At 54.5% G+C, this 21,459-nt stretch overlaps 2 protein-coding genes across 2 annotated transcripts; one reads left to right on the forward strand and one right to left on the reverse strand.

The window, feature by feature from the left end:
• Window positions 1-2,265: 2,265 nt before the first annotated feature.
• Window positions 2,266-6,141, reverse strand: BESB_030720 (uncharacterized protein; the record flags this gene model as incomplete). Its single annotated transcript, XM_029361740.1, has 3 exons — window positions 2,266-2,346; window positions 2,545-3,000; window positions 3,529-6,141. The coding sequence occupies 3 exons, from the start codon at window positions 6,139-6,141 to the stop codon at window positions 2,266-2,268; spliced, it is 3,150 nt and encodes a 1,049-aa protein (XP_029215207.1).
• Window positions 6,142-11,754: 5,613 nt separating this feature from the next.
• Window positions 11,755-20,981, forward strand: BESB_030730 (uncharacterized protein; the record flags this gene model as incomplete). Its single annotated transcript, XM_029361741.1, has 17 exons — window positions 11,755-12,190; window positions 12,516-12,671; window positions 12,848-12,928; window positions 13,314-13,507; window positions 13,724-13,867; window positions 14,211-14,348; window positions 14,482-14,608; window positions 15,224-15,418; window positions 15,585-15,650; window positions 15,967-16,573; window positions 16,759-16,998; window positions 17,286-17,462; window positions 18,082-18,208; window positions 18,651-18,905; window positions 19,261-20,059; window positions 20,455-20,659; window positions 20,909-20,981. 17 exons carry the CDS (start codon window positions 11,755-11,757, stop codon window positions 20,979-20,981), a joined length of 4,020 nt encoding a protein of 1,339 aa, XP_029215208.1.
• Window positions 20,982-21,459: the final 478 nt, after the last annotated feature.

The raw sequence follows: 21,459 nt of genomic DNA on the forward strand, positions 1-21,459 counted from the left end.
CTGCGAGGCACGGCCGGCACTGACGCAAGAGCACCCCGTCGCCCAGTGTTACCCTGGAGGACCCTACAATGAGGGCAACCGCTCAACGTCCCTTGACAGCAAGGCAGGCCCAGGCGCAAGCATCAGCAGCCGCCAAATTGGGGACGGCGACATTCATGTAGGAGCGAGGAATTGCGCCTATGGTGTTCCTGCGCCTGGCTCCGACTCTGCCTGTACAAGGTGAAAGGCGGTAAGGCTCGCGTCGATGTCAAGCCGGGCAAAAAATACCACATTTTCCGAAGACAGCATGGTCGATTGTCTCTGGTTCTCATGGAGACTGGCTACGAGTTCCCATTTTCAGAGGTACCTCTTGGCCCGGTGCGGTGCATCCCTACAGCAGACACGGGTATTCTGTCCCGGGGTCCCCACTGACCTGTGTCGCAGAGGCCACGGTCAAAGAGGTACCGTCAGGAACCAGAAGCGTGAGCATGGGTCTCGCGGCAGATTCGGCATGGACTTGACGCGGTACACGGAAGCAGGACTATCGATGATGGCCTTCGTGTATTTCCGGATCAACTTGACCGTGTCCCACACACTCCTCAGGCAACCGGCAAGGGGGGAAGTCGAGCTATCATGAAAAAAACGACGATGGCGCTCTGCCGTCCTCCGGGTTTGAAAATAGTCAGGTAACGCTGTGTCTGAACAGACGGTCACAGCAAAGATGGCGACGCGGTAAACACGAGGAGACATGCAGTACTTCCCTGGGATGCCCGTTGCCTTACTGTTTGAGAGACAGCGATGGGTACCAGTCAGATCCAGCACCACACCATGATATATCTAATATCGGGATCCAGGCTTTGGCGCATGCGTCACCAACTGGCAGTCCTGTTCGGTGGCGTGGGCATGCATGTCGCCATTGGTCCAGCCCCTGTGACAGTTGCGGGCGATGCTGTAAGCAATCAGGTTAAATTGATTATTCCTGCATAGCGTTGATTCCGCTTTGTGGAACTCGGCGGGGAATACGTACGACGCGACACCAGCGCGTGCTGTGCGTTGCCGCAGACTGTGCATGGGAATACGGACTGTCAAAAGCGAGCCCACATTGAGCCCCTGCAGCGTTCCTGCCAGGGCTTCAGGTGGTGGCGGGGTGTTGAGCTCCTAACGCCGGTGATAGTGAAGAGTATCAAAGCTGGATTTAAAGTAACGTGAGCATCATACCTGTCTTAGCACTATAGTGGGGGCGCTAGGCAGACAACTGTTCAGATACGTATGTGCCGTTGTGGAGAATACAGCTGAGAGGGGACCCCCATGAAAACGGTCATGCCTAGGCGCCCGGAGCAGTAGAGGTGCGCGAACCACACTGGTATGCCAGCAGCGCTCGTCACTGCCGGTGCTGCGATCACTTGTACAAGGAAACGCCTTTTAACGCAAGCCGTAGGATGAGTCCCGCAAACGAGTACCTCGACTGGAGGTCTCCTCTGAAGCAGTGGTAGCTGAGGCGCATTGCCGGGTTCCTCGTTAGTTCAGGTGCGGGGTTACTGGGATAAGAGCGCTCCAAGCTTGGCATACAGTGCGGGCACGAGAGCGACAAAAAGCTCAATGGCCCCTATTCACTGAACCTTTGACCACGGTGTTTGAGTTTCTACCTCCAAGCATTCACGCATTCTTCTGAAGGCACTATGAAAGCCACCTAACGGTGGTAGTGCGGCCTCCGAGGTCTCCTGAGCCATGTTTTCAGGCAGGGCACTGCTATTACGATGAGCTGCCTTCTCTATCTCAGCTGCGCGTGGGTTAGCGGGCGCTTCGCTGTCATCGACTTCGCACGTTATTTCGTCCGCGTAGTCGATGGTGACCTGGGAATGGGTACTGCCGATTTGCAAAATAGCCTTGCAGACAGGGAAAATCCAATGATACAACCTTCCTGCTCGAGCGCTGTGCGGCGTTCCACGAGGAACGTGCACGCGCATGAACCGACCTGGTGAGGAGGGGACCAACGTGGTCAATTGGCCTCGCAGAGACAATTCGCATATCCACGACTACCTCTACCGCGTTAGTTGCTGAGCTTACAGCCACAAAAACGTGTCTGGGCAAGAAAGAAAATAGCATCATCGTCACACTGTTAGTAAGTTACGAGTGATACCAAACTAAATCACAGCTCCCCAGCCGAAGGAGTAAAGCAGGCGATGGCAAACCGCGAGAGAAGCGAAGCGGTAACAATGATTGTCTTGAGTCGTTGCCTCCTCTATGCCTTTCTGATATTTCTTGCCGGCACATCGCAACCGCGCCCTAGAGTGGCCTGTCGGGGGCATCAGCCGTTACGCGAACGCGTATAACAGCAACAGGAGTGTCCCCCTCTGAGACGACAGCCTGCACACGAAAACAAACGATATGTGCACCAACAGAGTGGTTGAGACCCCGGAAATTGACGGCCCCCAAACGCACGCTACAAAATGCATCTGCCTCACGTGCGGATATATGCGATAGATTCTCTCCCTCCGCCGCGAAAGTACTTCGCCGGGGCGCTTTAGGAATTTGTTCCGTATGGGTGCGCCATCTGTCACTCACCGCTACAGAGTGGTCGTCGGGAACCTCGGCCGAGAATGTGTTCAAATACCTCTGGCCCTTTGGAAAAAACATTCTGTGAGTTGCGGGATCTAGTCTTCGGACCGTCAACGGACAGATGGGTCGCAGACATGATGCTTTCTCTTGAGGGACGTGGATTTTTAGTTTCACCTCGATCGGCTTCATCGGCATGTCCTCAGTCGACAACCGGGCGCCGGGATGACTGTCACGGACATTGTACGCATGGGCCGCCGTCGCTTCCGCCTGGGCGGCGGTATTGGGTCGATCTGGCAGTGCACCATGGGGGCCATCACTGCACACTCTTACGCGACTGTTTGAAGCAAATGCCTTCTCAAATGCGGAGCATGCTGAGTGGAAACGGAGCTTGTGTAAAGTCGCTGGAGAGCCGATGAGCCGCGATCCTTGCGCAGATGGTGTTGGCGAGTTCCAGTTACGCTGCTGTCGAGGACACGTAAAAACCCACATGCCGGAATCATCTCGACACTTTTCATCCATGTAGGGTTTCAGAAAAATTAACAGTTTTGCAGTTCCGACTAACCCGAATCGAGGCTACCACATACTGTCTCGTGTGTGGTGTCTTCTCGTTCGCCGGTCGAATGTGGCGTCTAATCCTTCCTGCTAATAAAGCGAGCATGCTCTCGACAGTGGTACGCTTTTCAATTTCTCACAAAACGAGAGTACACATTAGGCCACCGTGCAACTTTTTTTTGACAGAGTAGCCACACATACACTGCCCCATCGCACTACACCACACCTGTGCCACTGGGCATTTCACTCACAAGATGCCGCGGTCATGACAGAGCCCACGTAACTGCTCACGAGCAAGCGTCCACGTGCAGGCGCAGGTGTTTGAATGATCTGTTTCATTTGATGCAGTGGGTCCAGCAGGATGTGGGAGGCAGTTAGCTAGACGGGGAGTTCCCCTCTGCATCATGCAACTAGACATGCTATGTAACTTCGGCTTACCTTGGACTGAGGAATTGTTGGTGGCCGCATCGTAGAGGAAGACGCCGCTCCACCAGTCGTCGACTCCTTGAGTCGTGACCTACTGCTTCCTGTGCCCCGCAATCCGTCATCCGTCCGCAGACTTTTTGCCCACAATAGGGACGCAACAGTATCTGCGTCTGCCCGGAACAGTCTTGCAGCGGTATCGTGGATGGGTAAATTTTTCGTTGGTCCCATAGTTGTGCCTGGGACAGCCAGCTGTTGTCTAGAAACATGTGGTGTTCGTGAGGCTTTTCGTGGAACCCGTCTAGCCTGATCACGACTAGAGGCCGTTGATGACGCAGAACTGGCAGCATTGTTGGGAGAAATTGATTCTGCCCATCGAGCCGCCGGTTTCGCTGTGATCGAGACACGAGGAGTGACTAATCTCCGAGCGGCAAACGGCTCAACTGCATCATGAAGTCTTATCATCCAAGATCTCGGAACGCCTGTCATTACCCGGGAGCACTGACCAATGAAGCGCCCCTCTTCGCAACCTAGATTTCGATCGGGGTCCCGGGAGTGCCTTGGAGATTGGCTGCTTTCGCCACGGTAGCGTCCTTTCCCATATTTGTGACCTCCCTGTCCAGAAGCAGAAGTATGTACATCACAAGCCGCGCCATCAACCAGTAAGTTATCGGCATGAGCTGCCACCTGAGCTCCTTGACCACATAACTGGCACACCAAGTTTTTCGCAATGCCGCTTTTGTTTCGTTGATAAGTACAATGTTCGCACCCCGTCCTTGAATCGTGCAGGCGTGCATTCATCCAGACACCGGCGGCATCTCTACCGAAAGATCGCCAGTCCATAAGCATGTCTTGGAAAGCGCAGGTCCTAGGGTGGCATACAGGAGGAGGCGGGCTGTGGCTCGGTGTTGGAATATCATCCTGTGGGAGTGGAGGGTAGCGCTCGCTAGGCGAATGCAAGCAGCGGCGAGATAAAGGACGAATGCTAGGTTCGTCAGTGGGAACACTTATGCTCGTCTCTGTCACCTTGAACTCTTCCCGTAGGGCCAAGTCCTGATTTCCGTGGCATCTGGGGCGCGAATGCGTCAACGACAAAGGCATGGTAGATGCGGATGCACTACAGCCTCCTTGCGACCGTGCACGACCATTATTGCCGTTAACATCTGAAGATCGCGGAGTTTTCACCTGCAGAGTTGTCTGAATTTGCAACGGTTCTCGTGCGGGCTTAAGCAACCGCGTCTTGGCCTGAAGGTGTCGGAGGTGTTCGATCCGCGCTAACTCACCCCTGCTTTTCTCCAGTTCTTCCCGCAGTAATTGCTGACGTTCTCGCTGTTGCTTCAGCAAGTACTCCCGGGTCTCTCCAGCTGTTTGCATACCGCCCTCGTTCTCTGAACTCTCGTATGTTACTCTTGTCCGCAGACTTTTTCCTACCGCTTCCACCCTAGTGGATGGTGACAGGGGGGCACGCTCCCATGTGCCAGCTAGCTGTCCACCAGGGTACTCTCTCCCTGCGCAGCCAAGGTGTTTTGGACTGCCGTTGCCAAGCCTCATAGAGACAGCCAGGTCATCCACTCCCAGCGGTCCCCTATCCGCTTTAGTTCCCTCAGAATCGGTGCACCAGGCTTGTCCAGCCAAGCTGAGGGGTATTTCCTCACTGAGCGACTGCCTCACGTGTTTGATTGAACGCAGAGTAGACGCCCTGCTGCACGGACTTTCCATGTCTCCTTGAACTTCAGCAGTTCCACTTTCTGAAGGCTCCGACTGAGTACGATTGCCATTCGCCAGCACCTCATACGCATCTTCAAAGTGAACGCCTGATGCGACAGCTCGAATGCGCTGAATCCGCGTATGCAGACTCTGAAGCTCGTCCGACCCTTTGCGGATGGAAGCAGAGTGACGACGGTATTGGATAAGTCTCAGAGGACAAAGTGGTGGCAAGGCATCCGCACAAAGTGAGACCGTGCTTCTGTCCTCAACTTTTGTGCACCTGTTGTCGGAATGACACGAATGTACTGCTCTGGACCCCGTGGTGCGTGAGCGTGCCGAAGACAGTAGCTGGAAGTCGAAATCTGGACCCGAGACCGCGATGCTGCCGTCTTTGTCTCGGCCTTTAGGTGAAGATACACCCACGGACGTCTTGGATTCGCATCCGGCGCATGTGCATCCTGAAGCACGACCGAGGATTCCGCCACAAGCGTGCTGCTGAGGCTCGGTGATGGGCTTCCCTGCTGATTCATCAGATGCGGCCGTGAGTTCTTCCGGAGTTGCCGTCGTCGCCGGCATATCCTCTTGTCTCTCTGTATCTGTGTGAGTATCTCGGCCGGCAACAGCTGCCCAGGTGGAGCATGACACGAGCTGTCTCTCCTGAGGCTTTTGTTCACCATCACCGGAGCCGTGACCTGATATTGCGAGCGCAGTCTTCCTTGGTCTTGTGGCTGACACTTGCCCCTCCTGTTCGGTACTGTCTTCGCCTGCATTCATTCTCCTCTCGGTCGGAGTTACTGCAAGAGGAAGAGACGGAAAATCAGTACTGACTAAAGGGTGACCGCCTAACTGTTCGACGAGCCGCTGTACCTGGGCGAGCTGCCAGCCGAACGCGACCCGTTGCGACCGCATAGCTAAAAGCATATGGGCGAAGGACTCGAGCAGTTCATGTCTCGAACTCGACAATGAGCTGTCAGGGGATCGGTCTCCCAGGGTGTCATATTCAGTTGCAAATGCCGAAGACGGTGGTGAAACAGACGTTGACGAACGAGAGGGAAGCCGGGCCCCCTCCATGGTTTGAGACGAACTGGAGAACGGGCAACACCAGAAGAAGACGTCACAGGAAGTACGCTGCCCACAGCGGCTGGACTCGTCTCAAATTCGCGGCAATCAAGTCCGGCAGATGGATTTGGTACTTAGCGTAGGCGGCCCCGCACGAACTCCGCGGCGATCGAAGCGGTTGCGCCCAGTTTCTTAATAAGTGGAAAACAGGTAGCACGCTGAGACCCTTGCCAGCTAATGTATTCCGTTTTATACCGGGGGTATACCTCATCTATGTGTCGGAGCAAAGGGCCACCATCCCGCTGCACTTCGCAGTGATTATGCTCATTCAGCGTCGCAGAGCGACTAGTTATTTCCAGATCTCGTTGACTCGAATCGGCGGCAGCCGGCTCAAAGCACCGAGACATACCAAGGCACAAGTGTGCGAGTGCTCGTCAGCTGCCGTACATAGTGGGAGAGGCAGAGCCGCACGAAAACCCACATGGCAGCAGTTACAGCAAAAGACACTTCATACGGCCAGTGTCATCGTCCCCACGCGCGCACCGCTGCCGCTGGTGTGGAAGTCGGAAATCCCCACGCAAATCGTCCATAAATGATACATCAGAAGTCGATAAAGTCAACAAGAAAATACAAGGCGTGAAACATCAAGCCTCACTGAAAACCCTTCCAGAATGAGCCGATGACGAACTTGCGCCGTCCGCTTGGTACGAGGCTGCATGCAGAAAGGATAAAAGCAATCTTGTGTTTAATTAGACGCTGGTATTCACAAGTGCCCGTAGTGACCCGGCGTGCCGAAAAGCCTTTTAGCTTTTTCGGTTAGCTAGTTATATCCGGACGAACTCTGCTCCGCGCTGCCTGTCCGGCCAGACACTGCCTTGTTGATGAGGCTGCGCCGGAGTCGGCTGCCGAAACCTCCTCCATAAATGGGAATGGGAGAGAGATGAGCATTAGACAAGAAGGAAGATTCCTCAACAGCGAATCATGCACGAATTTTCACTGGGAGACAGCAACAGCTAGCGCTGCAAGAGGGCGCCGCAGAATGGAGATTACGAGAGGCGACGTCGCATGCGACGCACGGCGCCACCTATGAAATGATAAAACCTTTTAAAATGTCGCCTCGAGGAAAAAGGAGAAAGTACAGTCAAACAAGAAAATTAACAGAGTCGCGTCAACTTTTTGGCATCGCAGGTGTGATCTCGCAGGCACACCTGCGCATACAGACTGGGCTTCCCCTTCACTGCAAGACACCAGCCCCAGCCTCTGCCCGTTCACCTATAGGCAATCTGCGACTGCGGGGGAAGGCAGAATATGCTCTTTTACTCACAGCTCGAAATGTGCCGTCTTCTTTACACGAGAAACCCCTGAAAGTTGATTGTCTTCCGAGTGCTATCATGTGCGGCAAAAAATCCTAGAATGTGTGGCCCCGATGATTGCTCTTTTTCCCTCTGCGAAAAAGGGGGGGGACGCCCACAATGCACAAGGCAATGCTCATATCACAAGCTACGGGAACGCGGTGATCCATGTTTTTTCTTTTCCTTACTCGCTACTGGCGCTCCTAGTCACAATCTGCCGCTCTGATACTAGATGGGAGGTACTGCCGTTTGAATCAGTTGTCTTGCACAAGGAGAGCAGGGTGTTCCGCAATCGGTACTAGTTGCCACGCGGAGTTGTCTTCTCGCAGGCGTTTTTTGCTCGGCGTGGCCGGTTTCGAGTTGACATGGAGATGTCTACGTCATTCTCGCCTCTTCGTCTCGTTAAAACTCGCGCTGTCACGGGTGCCTTCTGTCGACAAGCCTTTGAAAAAGCCAGGGACCGCAGCGTCCGGATAATACGAAGCACCCACAGATGTTTTCCCGGTGGAGGCAGAGGCAGATGTGTATCATACAAACTGAAATTCGTAGGACATAGGAAAGACTCACTGAGTTGACAGCGTCAAGGAAAGAGCAGTTGCTTCTCACTGCTGTATAGGGGGGGCGTGTTCATCCATACTATCAATGTAGTCCGCCTGCCTTGCGTAGAGTTAGTGCCGAACTGTGCGCCGCGCAACCTGCCTTTGGTACCAGACCGGGGCTAAAAGCCTGGAGGCGGCCCTCGAGGGGATACTGGACTGTGCAGGAGACTACGTGAGTTGTACAATTCGACAATATTCAGGTCTCGCCTCCCACATGCACACTGGCTTTAGTAGCACGTGATCGCGTCGTCAACGGTTGCCCCTGCAGTTCGACACTGCACGAGCCTTTGATGCGTTCGCATTTTGTGGTGTTCCGCGATGGGAAAAAGGGTGTTTTACAGCAGAAGAGAGCTATAAGCGCACGTGAGTCGGGGCGGAATGTATCGTCCTGCTAGAGCCATGCGTGGGAGCCTGCCATTTCCGTTGTCGGTCCTCCCATAGGTAAGAACAAGGGGCAAACTGGATGGCAAATCTCTCCCTACTCGCATAGGAGGGCGAGCCAGAAGTACACCGACGTCCAACAAACGCGTCACAGGTCAGTTCAGAACGCGGGTTGCGCACTCGAACAGTTGTGCGTCTGAACGTCACTAATCAACACAGCTTCTCACTGAGTTCACCCAATGTCGGATTCCAGATGAGACAAAGTGCTAGGAAGTGGTTAAACAAGCGTATACGTCCGCGTTCATTCGGTGGCAGGACAGGCGAGAGCAACGATACAGTCGTTCCTTGGTCACCCTTGACGTCTAAACCGCATGCGGCATATTAGCGTGCAACCCCGCGCCACACATGCAGAACCCCTGCGCAAATCAAGTATGTAAATGTCGCGTTGATTCTCATTGATGCGTAGATGTTCTGGACCCGGTGACGAGCCACGCTCATGGTTCGACATAATTTCAAGCTAAAACATAATGCACAAGAGAACTTGGATCCGGTAAACAAAGACCTTCAATATCTAAACCAGTAGTCCAACTCGTTGCATATACTCCCCACATAAAGGTAGTTTATATAAACCTAGGAATCCGTGAGAGCTGGTGCTACTCCTCTGGTTGTCAGTTCGGTGAGAATGATCAGCAGCCGTGGACGCGCAGACGACTATAACAGGGAGTCAAACAACAGCGATCTCTAGTAGTGGGTCAACTCAAAGCCACTCTGCTAGCCTCTGAGGGCTTGCATTTTGCGAGTTTGTTGTCCAGGCGCTGGAATCCATGAAAAGCCATGGCGGTGTTTTGGGGCACAGAATCAGGCGCGCGGAGGAGGGTGCAAACTACCTCGCAGTCGTAAGCTGTTCGCTTCAGAAATAAAGTGTTTAGCTGCTCTGCTGCGTAGATCAGGGCCGCAACTCATGATATCAAGTGGCATTTGTGCTCGTGACGACTCTATTCTTTTATGCTCACTGCGAACCAATCGTGGACACCAGCAACACTTAAAAGATTTTTGATTGGTAATGCTGTGCTCCCCTTCGAAGGCTTCAGTGGTGAAGTCATCTTTTAAGCGATTGCACGTTCCACGTATCAAGACGTCGCGCCAGATTTCAGCTAAATAACCGCATGGAAGAGGCCTCGACCACGCGTACATGAGATTGGTAGGCTCCGGAAAGCGACGCATGTTTTCAGAGAATGTGCGGATAGCTTCAGTTGCACAGTACGAGAAACCCCCTCTACCCACGCAGCCGTTACAACGTAAGATGCGTTCGCATGGCCGAAGACATGCTCTACCATTTGGTGAGCAATCAACACGAGCAGCGTTGCGTGTGTCCTTATGCCCGTCGGGATATGCCGTGAAATAAGAGATTCCAGCAAGCCGTGTTCTCCCCTGAAGCTGGAGTACTGGGGGACCTGATCGTGTTCGGCAGAACATGCTTACGCTTCTGTAAGAGCTCTCATCGCAAATGTTCTCTCCAAAAACGGGATGACCTGCGAAGAGCCACGTACGTGGCATAGACAACAGTTGCCCGGGTGGTGACAGTCACCCAACTTTAAACCAGTAAACACTGTCACAGTGGCGCAGGCGCCGCTGGGGCTACGGGAGATAATAGCCAACACGTGACCAGATATAGGGCAATGCTGGCAACCGCATTCAATCCTCATGTGATAGAATGCTACAAAATGTGTTCGACCCCCCGACTCCCTTATTGCCACCACGCGCTGGAACCGCGCAACAGCCTTGATTGTCTGCATACCGGAGTTACTCATATTCAGAATGCTGAAAGCATGAAACTATCAATGCCCACCCTGTTGTGGAGGGGTCGTGCGACAATTGTACATTTCGCACGCTACTCTGCGAGAGAAACTCCATCCTATCCATCGCGTGACTGCGTAATGCCGCGCTCGTCTGTCCCATCATTTGTCTCTTGGATCAGCTGTCCTGAACGGCTTCAGAGTAGGCACCTAACTTTTGATCGCGCTTGATAACGCGATGCTCGCAATAAATGGTGAAGAAGTCTTCTACGGCAGCGATTATAAAAATGACCCAGGTGAGCATAACGACTTTTGGGCAAGCCGAATGGGAGTTTTTTCGTAGATAGGTGCACGCCTGATCTATTCGCGACTATCCCTCGTCTCTGGCAGCGCGCTACGCTGGCCTAAAGAAAAACCGCCGAACTAGTTTAACGGGACAGCTGCCGCTCACTTCCCCCAGGTCAGCAACGTCTGCCTGACTCCGCCACCAACGCAGAGAATGTCGTGGATCAGTCAAGGAACAGTGGTCGAAAGTACTACACTACAACAATATGAGTTGGCAATCTCCATCAGGGGATGAGTAAACGTAGGGGGCGAACTTTCCTGGTGCGATGCGTTTGAGTATATCATGTCTCGAAGTGGTTTCCTTCGTACATATCCTTCAGGTGACTAATATTGTTCTTGAATTGTTTGCCCTGAGAGAGTCGGCCCCGCACCAGTGTTCGTATAACGCGCCGCAGGTCCCGGCGCAGGGCGTGCTGCTAGCGCTGTGACCGCCGGAGCCCACCAGCATATGAACCGCACGCTAACTGCGTCTTCTCAGGGTGAATTTGACCGGGCTGTTTCCTCACCGGCTTTGTCCGCTCTTCTCGTTCTGAGACGTGAGCTGACCTTCACGAGGTAGACAGGCGCCCCTGCTTAAGGCAGCCGAGTGCGAGAAGCGAACGCTGCGGTCAGTACATGTCTGCGAAAGGGGGAGTTTACGAGAAGGCGTAGCGGTTTTGTTTGCGTGCCATGTGGTCTCATGGTCTCATACGCAACATAGAGCTGATCGTCTGGCATTATCTCTTCAGCGAGGGATGATTCTGTGTCGGTATTCGATCTGCCGTGTGTTAACCTAGATGGGAACCTAGTGTCCAACGGAATGCTTTATAGCCATTCAGCTTGCTGCCGTGTTTTATGGTAGTTGGGGTTGTTCGCTGTAGCGATTTGGTATGCACACACTTTGTTAGCTATGATGTGCAATATTCAGGGACGTGATACATTCCGAGAAACACTCCTCGGCCTCCATCGTCTTCGCCCACTCACGTCCATTCAAAAAGAACACGCCTTCACAACCAGGTCACCATGGGCGCCCTCGGATCGTTGTACGCCCCGTTCTTGGGCCTAGGACTGCTCAGCATTGTGCTTGCCTATGCCTACGTTTCTGCCGAAACGGATACGTCAAAGATACCAGAGAAGAATCTATCTGGCTCCCGACCGCTATCGATCTTTGACAACGCCGACCGTCGCAAGGCATCGCGAGTCCAAGACGTTGCGGACCTTGAAACAGATGAAACATCATCTCCCGAAACGCACACAGTTTTGGAGTCTTTTCTGGAAACTTCTGAACATACGAGAAAGTCACAACGTCATTCCTCATCCAGTGATGAGACCGAGCAGGAATCTGACACATCCAGGCACATCCCCGCCACCGCTCCAACTTACATCCCCAAGGTGATTCCATCCGGTCCTCCTCCCCCAATGCCCCCATCACCATCTGATCCGGAGGCGTCCCAAGACGGTAAGACATGCCAATGGATAGCATGCTGTAGAAGGCATTCTCTTGCCAGGAACCATAGTTGAAGTTACACTCTAGTCTTGCCTCTCCCTCTGGTCTCTACGGGAGGCCGTGCAAGGCAAGGCATCTTTTGAGGGACGCCCAGTCCAGTGCTTTCAGCTGCGCCGAGCATAGTTAGAGAATGCGTGGTAGGTTCTTTCGGTTAAGGCCTGTATCGATACCCCTCCTTCATAGGAGGGGCACGGTACTGTCGTGCCGTCATGAGACCCTTATCCCTGCCAAGAACAGGTGGAAATAAATGAACCCGTTGAGATCGTTTGCCTTGCAGACTTTTACTACGACCCGGCGACGGAGTACGCGAAGGCTAGAGTAAAGTACAGAGACACCCAAATCATCAAGGATAAAGAAGAATTTGACTTCATCGTCGTGGGCTGTGGATGCACAGGATGCCCGCTCGCCAGTTACCTTGCCCTGAAAGGAGAAGGTAAATAGATACACGCAGTGTTGCATCCGACCCGTCGACGGCGGGGCAGCAGCTGATGTCGCCAGCAACCCCGCACAGGGTTGTCCACCACTTTGCGGGACACCGCCGCATGCGCAAACTGAAAGTCACCTGCTCGAAACGACAATACGCTTTATGCTGTGGATTTATACATGCAGGACGGCGAGTCTTGGTGCTCGAGAGAGGCCTTGAACGCACATTTGAGCAGACGCCTATGGCCATGACCGTCTACGGACACGGTAGGATGCAGAAAGGCTGCTTCTGCGATTCGGGTGGAACCTCAAACATTTTACCCTTGCAAACCGTTCAGCAGACGCACACCGCCGACTGCCGTTGACCAGAGAAATGGGAAGCCGAATGGACCGCTTGCCTTCAAGCGGCCTCAATGCAGACAGACGCAAGCTGCCGAACGCAGAGCAGGGTTCTTTCCGACCAACGTACATTGTGAACATATCAACGGGTCACGCACCGTATCTCCTGGCCATACCAGACACTATATGCGCTCCTCGCCTCTGAAAAGAACCTGTGCTGTTGTTGGTTCCTTGCTGGGAATTCCTCACTTGCAAACACACATATTCCTTCTTCATTCTTCCAAGGGCTACCTGTGTATTTCTCCAATGCCAGGCGTAGCGGCCGCAGACCCAACTCTAGCACAGGTGTATAATACGCGGAACGGAGTCCGGACCCACGTCGCGACGGTTATGGGCGGTGGAACAGCTATCGATTTGGCGATTTATGTCGAGGAGACAGAGAGCTACTTTAATTATATGAACAAGCGGTTTCCTGCCTACAAATTTCATTGGCCCACGATTCAAAGGGTACGCTTCCTTCTGTCGGTTTGTCTCTGCGCTCCTCGCCAGCGCTTTGCGTGCTGACGCTTTGGGTCCTCCAGCTTTGAGGCATGATCCGGAAAGGCACCTCCTTGCTCTCAAGCCTAGGATGTATGCTAGCACGCGTGCTTCCTCGGTTGATGGGTCAGCACCGAGTAATGTCGTGTCATCGCTGGAACTGTACTGGTTTATAACCAATCACAGGCGTACAGATATGCAAGAAGAATCATTGCTCGTCGCATGCCCTACGATAACTACTTCGGCCTGCGCTACCAGCAAGCTCTTCAGTCAAGAGGCTACAAGCCTATCGGAGGAACAATACCGGCAGACTACTCTACGTCGCTGCAAGTACGCAAACACCATGCAGTTTCCCACATTCCATAGCTGTGTGGCAATCCGTGGCCTAAACACCTGCTTTACCTGCCACACCTCCCTCAACTGCTGAATGGCGTGCACAAGCGCAACCATTAGGCAGTCCCCTGTACCCGGTACCGTGATTCCATACCGTCCGCAGGCGGTCGCTCGAGCATTTTCTCTCGAATATAACCGTCAACACAAAAAAGTATCTTTTCCGTCCTTCGCGAACGGGGTGCGCGAGGTTCTGTGCCCTGCGCCCCCATCGCACGGAAGCATTCCCCTCCCGCACCGCGACGCTGCTGCTGTGTGCCTTCTTGTGGTCATTTGCTTGCAGATGGACAGAGTGTGGAGCAGCTACAGTCTCTTCGACGTCAACGATGGAGGATTCCGTAGAACGACAGACGTCTTCATCGACGAGCTGCCTGAGGAAGCGAAGCGTAATGTGGTTGTGCGCACAAAACATAATGTGGAGGTAGGTTAGGCAGAATCGTTTGCAGGATCCCTTGAACGCGCGAATGTGTGCTAGAATGCAGGAAGTCGACTGAACTTAGAGCGTACCACAATCGGCTGTGATCGACTCCCCCTCCACTGTTTTGTTTGCTCAGTGGGTCGAGTTCGACCTCGACCAAATTCCCCCGCGTGCAAAGTGCGTGGTCTACCGTCCGACAGCATACGATGACATTAAGCCACAAGGCACCAGCTTTGCGTCGTCCTTGCCTTCGAGCAGTGCGCGTAAGTCGGGCGAAGCTGACTCTATGCGAAAGATAACAGCAAGGTGGCGAATGAGCGTGCAGCTCGATCGATTGCCGCGCACCTTCATCCACTAACGGCTTAGAGCAGAGCCGATAAGCGGCCGGCCAATAGAAGTGTTCTGATGGCGACCCTGCGACCGGAGGATAGACTAGGCCTGGTGCTAATACACATTCCTCCCAAAACTATTTCGTTCTCCTTTACCTCGGATGCGGTAATTCATGTATTTGCATATACTTGAATCGCCACAATTTAAGGACACTTGGCTGAAACGTCACCTAAGGAGCAACCAACACGCTAAGGCCAGAGGAGTTTTTTGTGCCCCTCATGTACTGGCGTACTCCTGGGTTCACGGTTGTGGCTGCGACAGTTTGGTACGCATCAAATGCGTGTAATATAGACTTGAGGGCTTCCAAAGATACCTCCGGGGGAGTGTTTCCAGCTGTGGCGAGGCGTCTTCCTGTATTCATGAATATGCCCCACAATTCGTTGCGCCCTCGGAGGACGTGAATCCCCCAGCGGCTTCACATTCGTGGCGGCACGATGGTCGTCGCTTGGGGTAAAACTGCTTGGTCCCCTTTACCCGCGTTTACACAGATTGGGGCCCGTGGATTGGCACTTTCCTAGCACCCAAGACAGTCCTCATCCAGTCGGGCGAGGTCGATCCGAAGGACTTCTTCTTGAAGAAGGAAGCGAAATTCTTCCGTAAGGTCTGCCTTACGGATAGGCAAGGCTCGCAAATCATCCTCAGCGCTGGAGCAATCAACACGGCAGTTATCCTCTTCAAATCTGGTAAGCGTTTTCGAATGAGAAGGACTGCCTCGTTCATCCCTGTGAAAGTGCGGTAACCTGTGTCATTGATCTCGGCAGTTTTGTGCCCGTTTCCTGCCTTCCAGCACTCGTCGTGTTTTCTTCTGAACACCGTGCCACGGTTGTTCGGATGCTCTCGTTACCTCAGGAATTGGCCCGATTCCACAGCTGAAAAAAATCAAGGCGCCTGTGATCGTGGAACACCCCTACTTAGGTGAGCAGTCTTCAGTGTTCATTTGCCGCGCGGTGGCTTTGCCTCAGCATATCTGTAGCATCCGCCCTGCTACTAGAAATCTGCTCTCTACTGCGTGTATGCTCCGGCTACCGACGTGGCTCGTTCGCAATGAAGCGGGACCCAAGGTAGTGCCCTGGAAGGCTTCGGAGGGTGAACGAGGCCTTATCCTTGCCGCAGACGAGGCACACGGGGGACGGTGAAAGCCAGACGGTCCTGCTTCTCCCCTCCCCTCCCTCTGTTGCACAGTTGGCCTCCTCGCACTTCATTCCGTGTCTCTTGTGTTTCGTTCCACCAGGGCAACGCTTCAGCGATCGGGTGTTTATCCCGGTGAGCGCATTTTCGAAGCACTACGCGGACGAGTTGACACCTGTCCCGTTCGCTCCCATCAGGCGTCTGTCGAACTTGGATCCGCTTGCGTCCAAGGCTACGACGCCGAGAGTTTGGGGTCGCAGAGACAAGAACGCGGCCAACAAAGGCGAACCAGATGGGAACAGGCGCAACGAGGACGCAAAGTCAGGCAGCCGGAAAGAGCGAAGGCATAACAAGGGCGCCTTAGCTACTCTGAGTGGGCAAAGCAATGTGGCCGATGAGGCTGAGAAGGAATCAGCTCGTGCGGGCGTCGTTCGAACGGAGGGCGGAATCTCCGCCTTGGCACTCGCAGAAACGGAAGAGAGGCTGCCCCCTGCGGCCACCGAGTCCGATGCCGAGGATACCACGACAGGCACGACGCCAGCTCGCATTTTCCTCGCAGACCTGCAGAAGCCCATCCCTCCGGAACTCTCGGGCAAATACCTCGACGTGTACCTCCCTGAGAAAGGGGAACTCGATCCGCCGCGCGTATGCCAAGGCATGGGTATCAAAAGAGGAGGCCCACCTCATGGATGCGACAAGGAGAATTACAGGTCAGACTGCTATCCCAATCGCTGCTGCTTCGCGGGCCTATTGCGCCATGTGGAGAAAAAAAACGGCGGGTGAATGGTCGGCCGACGGAGGACGCTGCACCGCGTTCCCTATTCGTCACTCTTGTGCGCAGCTTACCTTACTTTACCCCACCGCAATAAGCAATCTCTCGTTGTGCGCTCTGCAGCATCGGCCGCCGAACGTTGAGCTGTTCTCTAATGGTCGCGGAAGAGATGTCCGGAGGCCGGGCTCAGGAAGGCATCATTTATGCCTCGCGCTTCATCTTCCCGCCCCTGTTCCGCAATGACCCTCTGGTGGACGTGATCTTCGAGATTCTTCAGTCTTGCTCCGAATACCGCGCGCCGTTCGGTGTCGCAGCCTTCAAACCCATGTGCGCCATAGTTGCACCCATCGTAAAGTGCTTCCGGTAAGCCGCACTCCTGCAAAAAAAACGCGCACAACGCGTCTGGAGGAGAAGCATCTAAACGTTTTGGCAGTGCAAAGTACAATCGGGGCGACTGCATGCGTCAGGAGTTTCCCCAAATGAAGACATGTCTCGGCCACATCAGTTGGCCACCTTCCTCGTGCGTGGTAATGAATGCAACCCCACTCGGTGATTTCAATTGGCAGTGAACGTCTGTGCTCTGTTCTGCATTGTCCGGCCAATGGGACATAGCACACGCATTCGCCACGCCCTGTTGCTGGTATGTTCAGAAAATCTCTGGCGACGTTCTACTTCACAGCCGAGCCCAAATCACGAGGAACGGTTCGTCTGTCTGCCAATGGAATGGTCGATATCAACGGCAACTACCTGAAGGATGAGCATGACCTCTTCGACGCTGTCCGCGGAGTGTCCAACTTGATCACTGCCATGAACGGCGACGCGTACAGGTAAGTCGAAAGCTCATGCGGCGTCATCCAGTCGTCTTCTACTGAAGGCTCCGCCGAGGCCAGAATTTATCGGACATACGCGTTCACGACAAACCCCTGCATGATGCATGTACGCGGTGACAAAAAGAAGACGCTCAGCCTCGCACGAAGGCAGCGCAGAGCTTTTCGAGTCCCCAGCGTTTTTCTCAACAGAAGCGGTGCGCGTCAGAACGACTGACAAAATCCACACTTCTGAACCCGAGCGCCTCGGCTCGCCCATGTTCTGTAGCTTCTGCACCCGTAGCCGCCTACCTGACGTCGATGGCGTCCGCAGGAGGTTTTCTGTAAGTCGGGATCCTGCGACGTGTCTCTCTAGTGTGATGATTAGGGTAACGCTGAACCGTGAACATACGGTCGGAACCGGCACGCGCGTCCAGCCGCTGCTGGCGAAACTGCAGACGGAGAAAACGGAACGGACGGCTGTGCACGTGAACCTTGCAATCCACGCTTGTGCTGGAGGCTATAAAACGGATCCCTGCCGCCGCCACTGCCCCTGCGGCCTGAGTTTTGGGTGGGGAAGCTTTCTGAAACAGCGCCTACTTTCGCGTGCTCCGTGTTTTCCTGTTCTGTCCACTTGCAGGGGTGTCCTTCAGCCCGCAGGGTCTTTTTCGTGCCCGGTGACTGTCCTCAACGGATTGCTCGACCTCATTCTAACTGTCGCCAGCACGACGTCTCTCTTTGTGACAAAGCCCGGAAACCTTCCTCTGGTAAGCGGCGAGAGAAGGAGAGCGGCAGCAAGACCAGCGCGCGATTTCTAGACGTGGGCCCTGTGGCCACGCAGCTGGTAGGGCTGTTGTATACTCCATGGCGCGCTTGGGGACAGTCAACGTTCCCGAACGCCGGTCATCGAGTGCAGGTGCGGTAAGGTATCAGGGAAGGATCTCTGTTCAAGGTGAAGCGCTGCTTGAACACAGCGTGTGCGCTGCCTCGCGTACCTCATCTGCTGCCGTCTTACGTCTTCAGGGTCTTGTCTTTCACAAGTACGTAGAGCTCGCTCGCCCTCCCGCGACTATGCATGGACCAGCACGCTCAGCGGGTTTCTGTCGATGCTGAATTGACATTCCCCTGCGCTCCTGCAACTGATGCGCGGCCAGAAGAAAGCCGACTGCATACTCGCTCAGCATCTCGTGAGTCATGCTTTCTCCGCAGATACAAAAGTACCTGCAAGACCTGCTTCCCACGACCAGCCGCCGCCTTCGTCGCTTGGTGGCCATTGGTGAGGACGTCAAGCCGCGTCGTCTAGAAACAACGGACCTTGGCGACTTTGAGGAACCGGGAGACTATCACCAGGACGGCATGAATGAGCCAAACACATTCATCATGGAAGACTACAGCGAACACGTCATCACCGATGTCGACGAAAAGAAGATGGAGGAGCTCGGCATCAAGCGCAAGCTAGAAGAGGTGAGTGGAAACCGCTGTGGCTCACGAGTATGCATCTGGGAGGGAGAAGGCGTCATTGTCGGCTACGTCGCAGCCAATTCCAGCCTCCCTACACAGAGCTGGCCACCTACGCGCCCGTGGTCCATTTTCAGGCCAGCCGCAGTAGAAACATCGATAGAAGCCATGGAAGCCGTAGCGCCGTATACCTATTGTGGTTATAGACCCAGATGGGCACCCTGTATTAGTATAACAAAGATAGTCATGTTAATCTGGTAACCTTCTAGGTGTAACGTTGAATCGTAGGATTTGCGCTACCCATGCTCTTCTCCATGGTCCCTGACCTTTCTGTGGTTCGCGATGCGATTCACCTCGACAGGCCGGCTTCGACTTCGAAGAGTACAGGAAGCACCTAGACCCCAGTGCGGAGGAGGACAAGGATTCAGTCATCTCGGAGACTGCCAACTGGTTCGTGTCCCGCCGTCTGCAGCAGCAGATGGAAGAGGATCTCCACCTCACCGAAGAGGAGAAGCAGACCGCGCGTCGCTTAATGGACCTGCAGCGCGAGCGCGACGGGCAGACTGGCGTCCCTTCGGGACTCCCCGCAGACATCGAGCGCGAAGACACCGCCTCGACGGCTCCTGCTTTCGAGCTGTCTGCAGATGAACTGGCTGAGGCGAAAGCGGCTTGCCGCAAACCATGCAGCGAGGAGGGAAACGAGAGTTGCGCGGCTGCTGACGTGTGCTGCGCAGCGTTCAACAACACGCTGTGCATTCGCACAGAGGAGACCGTTGCACTCGAGCGGCGCTTGCGAGAGGAGCTGAGCCAGAAGAATGGGGCGACTACCAGTGCTCCCTCTCGACAGGCTCGACGCGTGGACGAAGGGTACTCCGCGGAAAAGACTGCTGTGCAGCCCGAAATGTTCCTCGGCGCTTTGCCATCGGGCCTGCCCGAACTGCTCAACTTCACTCCGTCTCCACAGAAGAGCCCGCCCCATCCACTCCTCTACGACAAACCGCCGCCTCATGACTTCCCCACTTACCTCAATCCAGCCAAGCCTGATGGTTTCCCAGATTCATCGATGTTCCCCGTCGCCCCGCCGCCAGGCACACCTCCTCTCGATATTCTCCCGACTCCCAACAAGCAGTGGGCCGCCACATATCCACCCCGACTTCCAAGTGAGCGACTCGCGTCAGCGCATAGGGAAGGCTGCATCTGCCGCGACCGCAGACTGCGCGGCGAGTAGCCGCCGCTACCGATGACTCGAGCTCCGATTTCCATCCTCGGTCAAAACGCAGAGGTCGGCAACCAGTCTCGCCTCTTGTCCACGACGCTCCACAAGCGACAGATACTCCAAGAGGCCGAGACGTGTAGACAAACACCCTCACGCGGAACGGTTAGCCAGCGATACGGTCCCGCTGATCTCCGTGCGGTGCCCGGAAGCTGGAGTTGCACAGCATGCCTGTACGAGCGCCTGCCGGGCTCGCAAGAACTGTCGCCTCAGACGGGCTCCCGGTTTTTACTTATTACAATGTCATTTGCTACTTTTTGGTGCTGCTGCCTTTTTGCCCAGATCCCTACAAGCCCAAAGAACTGGCCAAGTACGCGCTCACGTACATGTCGAGTGTATGGCATCACTGCAACACCACCCCGATGGGCGAGGTTGTCAACACGGACTTCGAGGTCATCGGCACTCGGGGGCTTTCTGTAATCGACGCCTCCGTAATGAATCAGCTGACCCGACTGAATCCTCTTGCCACCCTTATCATGTTCGGCATGTAAGTTGAAGACGGCGCCTCCATCGAGAAATTAATCGACTCACGTGGAGGACGAGCGTAGGACTTCGACAGCAAAGACAAACCAATGCATGCTTACGTATTGTATGCGGGACAGGCTAGAAGGGGGGGGGGCTGCTGACGCCGTAGACCGACGTTTGCCGCGCAATCCACACAGTCCGCAGGACCAGAAACGAAACCGCCGTGAGGATGTCGCACTTCCAGCTTATTTCTGTCTGTTCTGATTCGCAGCTACGGCGCCATGAAGAAACTGAAGAAAGCTGGCGTACGCGACGTTATGCCTCCCGCGCATCCCGAATACTGAAGGGTTCGACGGCCCTAAGCACACGGAATTCCCGCGCCTCCATCAACATCGACGGTCCGTTAGAGGATCTCCGCTTGTGGTTAAAACTCTCATAAAGAGCGCTTTGCCCACGTTGTTATTACGACGTTTCGTCTTCCCCCGCGTCTGTCGCGCGGCAGCGGCGTCATCTGCCTCCAGGTTTACGCTGGGAAAAGCACGGAAGTGCCTTGGGCGCCCGTATCGGCGATTGGCAAGGATGCCAAGCGCGCTCATTCAGCTTTGTTTTGTGAAAGCGCGTTTCTATTTTTCCCTGGATCTTTAGGTCCCGTTATACACAAGGTCTGGTTCTAAATGTGTGCACATCGCCGCCACCCCGTGCGGCCGTCAAAGAGTGGCCGAGCGGCACCAGGTCGCCACGCCTCGTTGTCCTCTGGAATTCCCGTCTTTTTACACAACAGAGTCCGAGCGAACAGCGAGTGACACGTGCCACACCTTGCAC

Source organism: Besnoitia besnoiti, chromosome XIII, assembly GCF_002563875.1.
Source record: "Besnoitia besnoiti strain Bb-Ger1 chromosome XIII, whole genome shotgun sequence".
NCBI classification, from domain to species: domain Eukaryota; phylum Apicomplexa; class Conoidasida; order Eucoccidiorida; family Sarcocystidae; genus Besnoitia; species Besnoitia besnoiti.